Source organism: Pteropus vampyrus, unplaced genomic scaffold (assembly GCF_000151845.1).
Source record: "Pteropus vampyrus isolate Shadow unplaced genomic scaffold, Pvam_2.0 Scaffold67, whole genome shotgun sequence".
NCBI lineage: Eukaryota > Metazoa > Chordata > Mammalia > Chiroptera > Pteropodidae > Pteropus > Pteropus vampyrus.
This window is the reverse complement of record NW_011888848.1, coordinates 7,616,417-7,625,741: the sequence shown is the minus strand read 5'-3', so window position 1 is coordinate 7,625,741 and position 9,325 is coordinate 7,616,417. Positions and strand designations below refer to the sequence as shown.

Genomic DNA, 9,325 nt, shown 5'->3' with positions numbered 1-9,325 from the left:
TTTGAAGCAGGGACTCTTAGAACAAAGTTTATTGTAATAAAGAGACCCCATTGGTGTCTGACAGTGGTACATATTTGGCCCTTGCCATAAACCAGTTTCTAGACAAATCACTGGGAGTTTTAAAGACAGAAGATCTTGTCCATGTCCCAGGGCACCTGTGGTGGCTATGAGAATGCGCCTTACAGAACGCCACTGCAGACAATGTAATTGACCAAGGTCCCCCATCTGCTCTCTAAGTTCTATCCCTGCATTTGGGCTTATACCATGCCTCCCCCAGGCTGTTCCCAGCCAATAATTGAGCCTGGCAAGGATATGAAAGCAGGCTGTTCCTGGAAGCCATGAATTCTTTTGAGGAGGAACTTAGATGAAAGAGTACTTGATGGCCTTCTGGAAGGCATATAATACGTAGAGGAAAGCATATATAGTACATGAATATTAATGGCAGATGAGTGTGAGAGGCAGTAGAAAATAAAAGATCCTAATGTAAAAAAACAAAACTGTGTTCTATTTTTATTTCTCTTATATTTCTTATACTTTTTTTTTGATATGTGGACATTCAATATGCATCTGAAGTGTTCAATTCAATTCAAAAGTGATTCTTAATTGTTTTTCATTATTTATAAATAATTAGACCTGGTCTCTAATTGCAATTCGGTGAATTCCTATTCCATTTTTATAAAAACTTTTCGATATTTGAGAGAATAAACCATTCACTCCTCCTTAACACGTTTCTCTCATGTGGCTTCCAGTAGAGCACATTCTATTTCTTTTTCTCCTCCCTATGACTTGTTCTTCCTGGTCAGCTTGACTGCTTTCTTCTTTTCTCTCTGACTCCCCGTCTTGGTGGCCCCAGCACTTAGCTCTTGCTCTTCTGTAACTACACTAATTTCTTTGGTTATCTTATTCAGTTACAAGGTTTATTAAATATATCAAAACCAATCAATGATCCCCACATTTTTATTTTCAGCTCAAACCTCTTTCCTAAACTCTAGATTCTACTCAGATGCCTACTCAGCAAACAATAAAAACCTAAAACTCAACATGTCCAAACATGAACTTCTCCTTTATCTGCAGCCTTCACATCTTAGTTGATGGCAATCATTCCTTCCAATGCTCAGGCCAAAGACTTCAGAGCTATTTTGTCTCATCTCTTTCCATCCTATCTCACATACAATCATCAAGAATATCTATTAGATTCACTTGCAAAATATATCTAGAATTTGGAGATTTCATGCCACCTACCCTGAGACCACCTTGGTCTAAGCTACCATCGTCTTGCTTCTAGAAACTTTACAAAATGTGTCCTTGCTTCATCAGACAGTCTCTCCTCAGATCTCAGATTTATACTTATGAAACATCAGTCAGATCATGTTACCCTTTTGTTCAAACCCCACAATGTTTCTTCCTTAAATTTACAATAAAAGCCAAAGTTCTTGCAATAACCCATCAAACCCTCAAGAATCTGCCTGGTCAATCCCCTGCCTCCCTGCTGCCCACTTACTTGGTGCTGTTTCTAAAACATACCAGGCATCTCCTCAAGTTCTAGCTCTGCTTGGATGGTTCCCCCGCCCCCAACCTATTGGGTAGCTCACTTCTCATATTTACTCAAATCTTTTCGAAGAGGCCCACCTTGATCTTTTTTTTTTTCCAATATGCAAACGGCACCTCTCCAGCACTCATGATCCTTCTTTCCTAAACCACTCTATGTTTTCTCTTTCTCATAGCACTTATCATGTTCTACCTTACTATATAATTTAGGTCAATATGTTTATTAATCATAGTTTGTCTCTCCTACCAAGATATAAGATCCCCAAGGGCAAGGATCTTTATTTTGCTCCTTGATGTTTCCAAACACTAGAACAGTGTCCAGAAGTAGAGTCCACAAGTCTTTGCTGAATGCATAAACTTTTTGGCAGTAGAAGTGACTACTGTTGAAGACAGAGTGTATTAATGAGGTTACCTTTTTTTTTTTTAGCTTAATCTAGTGCATATTTAAAATTATCATATTAAAAGTTTTCTCATCTATTTTGCGATAACAGAAAAATGGACACCTACTCTGAGCCCTACAGCAGAGTATAAGGGTCAGTTAGTGCATTTAAGGAGCTCTAGCAGAGGAGGTGAGAAGCACAGTTCAGAGTTGACAGATGTAAAACAAGAGATAAGAATAAGACAAAACAGTATGTCAGGCATCACAGTAAGAGAGAATATGTTATTGTTCATTGAATTTTACTTGTAATCTAACTTGTAACAAAAAAGATATGAAGAGCTTAAGCAATGATGCATACCATAAAAGTGAGAAATAGAAATAGGAAATCAAAACAAATGCAAATGGAAGAAATAAACAGGCTCCTTCTGAGAGTTAACATAGCTGCTAGTATTGCCATACAAATTGACTCTGAGCATCTTGACACTCAGGGAAAAAAAAGCATGGTCTACTGTAGGCTTTTGTTACTATAGAGTAAATGGTCTATTATATGAGTCCGTATCACAGAAGTGGTATAGAAAATAAATGCTATGAACACAGTTGTTACCTTTCTGTCTTTTGGGAGGGAAATATGCTGCTTTGATCTCTGAAGTCTCTTGAGCTTTATGATTTTAGATTCTTGTCAGGGTTCCTTTCAATGTAAATTTTGTCATAGCTAGAATGTATTTTCACCTGTAATGGCACACCTTGTCTACTTAATGGGCAAAATGTCAAAGAGGAATTTTCTGCCTTCATATGACTAAAATTAATTTTTGCTCTCTTTAGACCTTATCTTTCTGATCTAGCTGTATTCTTTAAAAATGCAAAAAAAATTTCTTTTCTTAAATTTCTTTCACTTTGCTATGGGCCATCAGTGTGACTAACTTGAGGTAATAGTGTCTTCCAACCCAGTAATAAGTGTAAATGGAGATTCATTTACTTTTGATAACTCTGTAGAAATATATGTTGAAGAAGAAGGATGCATTTTTTTTGTGATTTGAATATAGTTATTAATTTACAGAAAATTATATATAATACATGAAGAATAAATGAGGCACTGTGTTAATTACTTCTATATGTACTAATTCACCTTATTCTTAAACATTTTAATCCTTTATAGATGAGAGATATTGTGGCTCAGAGAGATAAGGTAACACACCTGACAATAAGTGGAAGATCCAAGTATGATTTAAAACACTTTTTAAATTTTCGATTAAACCATGTAGCCAACGTATTTTAAATATGTCAAGTTCATATTACTTCTTAATAGCATTATTATTATTATTATTATTATCATCATCAAGGATTAATGAATTTGTTCTCAGCATTCTGAAAGATTTAAAATGTTCACCTCCCTCCCCCAACATAGATATATCATCTCAAATCTAATTCACAATTTTGATAGTGCAACCTGAAAACATTGAGAAACTTTTCAATAAGAAACTCTGTGTCATACGCTTTTTGAGAATGTGAATGTGAGCAACCCTAAATACGGACATAAAAATATTTTTAAAAATTTTATTTTCGAGCATTGGAAACTATGTGCCATACATTATTCAAAATGTTTTACAAATATTAACGTGCTAAGTTATTGCATTATTAATATTTGCATTGTACAAAGTGGAAACTGAAGCCTAGAGAGATTAACTAATTTGCCCACGGTCACACAGCAAGCAGGTGGCTGAGCCAAGATCTGAATATAAGACCTTGAGTCTGCTGTCAACCATGACTCTGTGCTGTCTCAGCTGCTTCATTTCAGTAGGAATTAATTATAAGTACCTGCTTCTTATTTCTGTTAGATGAAATATAATCTATTTCACAGAGGAAAAGACAGATGAAATATGCCAAAATGTTCGTTGTTTTCCCTGGCATGGGATTATAGACAATTAAAAAATTAACTTCTTTATGCCTTTTGTGCTCCTCCCTTTTACTATATTATGAATATGCATTACTTTTACAATAGAAAAATAATAAAGTTAAAATTTCAGCTATAAAGAAAAAGAAATATAATCTATTTCAATTTAGGTCCCACTTAAGAAGGTATTCTTCCCTTCAAGACAAATGGAACACTTTCTTTTTCCAATAGTCCAAACCAGACCATGCAGATACACACATGGAGACAGAGCTATTCTTAATGCATTAAAATAAAACACATTGTAGAGTTTACTGGAGAAGTACATGCCCATAACAATACTATTGAAATATATTTGTTTGTAAAATAAATGCTGGGCACCTAATTAGTTGAGACTCAGTTTTCATGACTCAGCAGATCTCTGAACCAGAGGATAAACAACTTGGCCATACTCAGCTTTATACATTTTCCTAAATGGAAGTTTATGGCAGACCCTCCATACCACATAAATACCGATATAGTTCTCATTCCATAATTGAATTTTTATCCTCAACTAATCTTTCAAATACCATAAAATTTCTAAGTTAAAAAACAAAAACAAAAACTTCTGGATATTGCTTTGCTATAGGTATATTTCTAGCTTGAGTGGATCCTAAATGAACAACGTCAAGATTCTGTCACTCGAAGTTAGAATACTTAGATAAGCAATCCTTTGTATAGAATGATTCATGCTTCATGTTATATAAATTCCTGGAAATCAGTAACCAATCCCCAGGCATTACATAGGATGTTGAGCACAATGAATATGACAGGAAACAGTGTTCTCCTTTTCAAAGGCTAGTGTTCAGGTTTGGTGGTACTTGTAATATGTGTTCTGGCTTCTGATTTTCCATCAAAATTAATGTTTACTATGCAGTTGAGGTTTTGGAACACAGTCAGAGAAAGTAAAAAAGATGGGTACAATAAGATCTTTCACAAGTTGTGCTGGTCACTATGGGAATATTGTTGTAATGATTAATTTTATGTGTTGACTTGACTTGACCATGGAATGACCAGATACTTGGTCAAGTATTATTCTGGGTGTGTCTGTGAGTGTGTTTTTGGATGGGATGAACTTTTGAATCAGTGACTGAGTAAAGCAGATTGATCTCCAGTATAGATTGCTCTCATCCAATTAATTGAAGGCCTGAATAGAATAAAAAGTCTGACCCTCCTTGAGTAAGAAGTAATTCTTCCTTCCTGACTGCCTTGGGCCGGGACGTCAGTCTTTCTCTGCCTTTGACTCAAACCGAAATACTAGCTCTTTGTCTTCAAGCCTGCTGACTTTCAGACTGGCACTTAACCACTGGCTCTTCTGATTCTAGGCCTTTGGACTTGGACTGGAATGACACTATCACCTTTCCTGGGTCTCCACGCCTCCAACTTGCTGACTGCAGATCTTGGGACTGCTCACTCTCTATAATGTATGAGCCAATTCATTATAAGAAATCTATCTGTACCTATCTATATTATCTATCATCTGTCTATCTACTATCTATCTATCATCTACCTGTCGTCTATCTGTCATCTATCAATCTCTATCAATCTCTATCTATCTACCTATCTACCTATTTCCTTATCTATCCATCTACCTACTACCTACCTACCTACCTACCTACCTGCCTATCTACCTGACTATCCTATTTGCTCTGTTTCAGTGAAGAATTCTAATACAGTTGTATTTTCCAGAAAATTGAGGGGAAATGATTTATTTCCTTTCCCAATACACTAAGCCAAAGCCATATTTGTCCATTTTTCTTCAGAGCTGAGGTCTCTTATCAAAGAAATAAAGAAGTTTTTTGTTTTCGTTTTTTTTTTTTACAAAGACAAGTCTGTGGAAAAATGATAACACTAAAGAAAAGTAAATTCCATCATTGCTTAAAATTGTTGTAATGGCCACATGATGTCTGCATGTATCTCTAGGGAATAAACAGCCTTTCATCACTTTTTAATGTGTCTTTCTATCTCTTCATGAGCTCTGAACTCAGTGTTAGAAAAATTAGTAGGTAGAATAATCTGGCAGCTAGAAGGTCACTTCTTTCATAAACCTTTTCTTAAACTGCTTTCCTTTACCCAGTATATAACATAACCACAGCTACAGGGGAAGCTTGTCCATGACATATCATTTTATACTTACATGGCTTCCTAGACTTATTATAATTATAATGTTGACTAGTGTTCCTTGGGAATGCTTAATGGCAGACTTAATATCATTCATAACTCTTAGCTAGTGTAACATGTAATGGAACAGAATGATTTTACTGAATGACTCACAGGCGGTTGGATGAATATACTATTCTGTATATTTAGCAGGGTATCATACTAAATCTGAAGTCTTACCAGATCTGTTATAGTGGGCAGTCAAAGTGTGACTTTTCCACATGCTTTAGACATTGAGCATGAATTCCTTATGCTTAACATTGCTAAATGCTGCTGTTTACTGACTACTATTGAATGGAATGAATGGATATGTCTTCAGACCTGGATCAATCATTTTTGTATAACTATGGCTATCTTTCTTCTATCTTTATTATATACTATTAAACATCATATCTATGTATAATTTCTTATAATTCACATTTTACGTATAGTTGCCTTACTTATTTTGAATTCCCCAAAAAGATACTATTACAAGAATAATCAATTTCTAGACCCTTACTAATAGTTTTTGAAGTGGGTGGTAAAAACATAAATTTTCAAGAAAATTTAGCTGTATGCATAATATGAAAGAAAATATCAAATGTTAGAGCTATGTATGATCTAGTCAAACACTAAATGTAAATTAGCTTATATTTGTAAAAAGGAAGCAGTACTAATATTCTGTGTGCTGGAATTCTATCTCAACTTCTACTTAAAAAAGAAATACTAATTATTTTAAGATCTCTATTTTTGATCATATGAGTGATATTTCACAAATTTGATATTTGAACATCTTTGATAAATATATGACTGAAAAATTTAAACACTAAGTTATAATTGTTAACAGAGATATAATGAATACCTTGTTAATAAACTTTTTTTGAGTGAATCTAGATTTATTCTTTAGCCACAACATGTATCTGAAGTTTGACACTGACTTTTCTTGTGGCTTATAAAATCAACCTTATTTTTTTCTAGCCCACTTTCAAATCAATGGTTTGTTTTATTATCTGTTTTAGGAGAACTACTTCCTATAACTCAAAATTAAAATAATCTAAACAGGTTTTTCATTACATTTAAAAATCGATTATAGTTAAAGCTGGAATTTTGTAAATACAACTTTTCTAAATAAAATAAAGGATGCCTTAGTTCCTCTTTAAAAGGAGCTGAGGATTTGGGCAGCTTCCCAATTCTCCATCTGTAGCTTCTCCTGGATAACCAATCCATGAAGTAGAGGAGAAGGACTTCTCCAGAACAGGCACAGTATTAGCCAATGCAAAGCTGCCGTCTTTGCCTAGTGAACTGTTTTTATGATTTGTTTTGCTTTGTTTTACCCAATGCTTTTTCTAGTGCATTTCTAAACTTTGTTGATGGAAATAAGAATAAAAATATGGTGATGAAGTGATATTCAGAGAATAATATAAAAATAACTTATTCACGAAATATATTAAGTGGAAGATAAATAAAAGAATCATAATCATTTCAGTTTTAAATTCCTCAAACACAAGAGGTAGAAGGTAGACTATGATGAGTATTTAGGACATTTGCTGTGAAAATGCTATCAGAGTCACTCATAAATTTTATGGTTTTATTTTTTTCAATTCATTTAAAGTTACATGATTTTCTAGGTTTATTTCATATATTTCTCATTTTATAACTACCAAAGGTGACCAGGATTGAGACTCTAAGAGATCTGTCATTTATTAAAATACCAGGTAGCATGTAGGAAGAAAAAAATCTCCCAAATAATTGGGATTTCAAAATTACAGGAAGAGTCAATGTAACCATCTCCCCTTGCCCAGTGATCTTTTACAGTACCTGTTGCTCCATCATTTGAAATTTATTCAGTTTAAAGCTAAGGATGGCAAAACATGAGCACTTCTTGGAGTGACAACATTTTAGGCTGTTAACTGTGGTTTATTATATCATCTCTTTGAATGCCAGGACCAGGTTTTGTTAGGATATATGGAGAAGACTGTTCACAGACACACTATACTTCTGGGAGAGGGTGTGCCAACCATAGAAATAGACCAGGAACAAACAGTGGGTTCTGGGCAGAGGACAATTCCATAGGATTCATACATTTACCAGGGCTGGTTCCATTCACTCTAGCCACAGAGCATTCAGTCACATCCTTGAATGTTCTCCTTGTCTGTATTTTTTTTTTAACCAAGGTCTTCTAAACATTTTAGTTGCCATGTAATGTTTTCCCTTGTACTGTTTCACTCTGCCCACAAACTGATTCATCTACTTTGTCTCATTCTTAAGATTTTACACATGAATATCTTCAGAGGAAAGAAAAACATGAACTTACCTGATGTAACAGATTTTTCTGTTATTTTAACTGAATTCTGATTCTCAGCTTTAGAGGGAAGAAAAGAAAAGAAAATTACTAAAATCAAATGTTGAATATGATATCTACTCATAATTGTTTTAGGTGGCAAATGGACATAGAACTTAGCTCATTTCTGATTCACTTTTTCTCAAATTATAAAATCATGAGGCTTCATGATTAAAAGATACTTTAGATCAGGGGTCAACAAACTTTTTCTTAAAGGGCCAAACAGTAAATATTTTAGAGATGGTGGGCCCTAAGTCTCTGTAGCAACTACTCAACTTTGCCATTCTAGTCTGAATGTAGCCAAACATAATACCTGAAGTATAGGTACATCTCTGTTCCAAGGAAACTCTATTTAGGAAAACAGGTGGAAGCTGGATTTGGCCAGTGGGCCACAGTTTGCTGAATCCTGCTTTCGAGCATCTGGTATAGCCCCATATCTTGAATATGCCAAAAATAAGACAGACAACTACAGATCCTTTAGTATGTGCTTCATGAGTGGTGCTGCCATGTGTCCTATTCCTAGTAAGATCTGAGGCATCTCCTGACCTGGAGAAGATTCAGGAAAATTTAGACAGATACCTTTGAAACTTAAGGAATTCCTTTAAAGTAAATACAGTCCAGAAGAGCTTTCTACAAGTAAAGTTACTTGAGAGAACTATCATCAAAGTTCACTTTAACAACTTTGAGTATATGCACCTTGAATAAGATTTGTCATGTTTAAAATATTTTGCCTTCTTTCTATCTTCACTTGACTGTCTTTCAGAATCTCAAATTTAACATGCTCAAAACAAAACTCTTAACCGGTAGCCTTAAATCTGCCTCTTTCCCCACTTTCTCGATTCAGTGTATACTAAATTTTCCCCTAGTTGCAAAAGCCAAAAAAGTAGTGGCCTCTTTGGATACTCTTCTTTTTCTCACCCCTATCAGCTCTAGCTTCGAAATATATTCCAAATATGTCTCACCACTTAATCAGCTACTGTTCATTTGGAAC

At 34.6% G+C, this 9,325-nt stretch overlaps 1 protein-coding gene across 3 annotated transcripts in view; it reads right to left on the bottom strand.

Annotated features, from left to right (window-relative positions):
• The window catches only part of EMCN (endomucin), a 98,410-nt gene that overhangs the window by 22,838 nt on the left and 66,247 nt on the right, over positions 1-9,325 (bottom strand). For 2 of the 3 annotated variants that reach the window (XM_023531397.1, XM_011361517.2), the window contains one exon: positions 8,308-8,355. The exons of the other annotated variant lie outside the window; for it this stretch is intronic. In XM_023531397.1, coding sequence (XP_023387165.1) covers positions 8,308-8,355 — 48 coding nt within the window. The remainder of the gene's footprint in view (positions 1-8,307; positions 8,356-9,325) is intronic. 3 annotated transcript variants of the gene reach the window in all.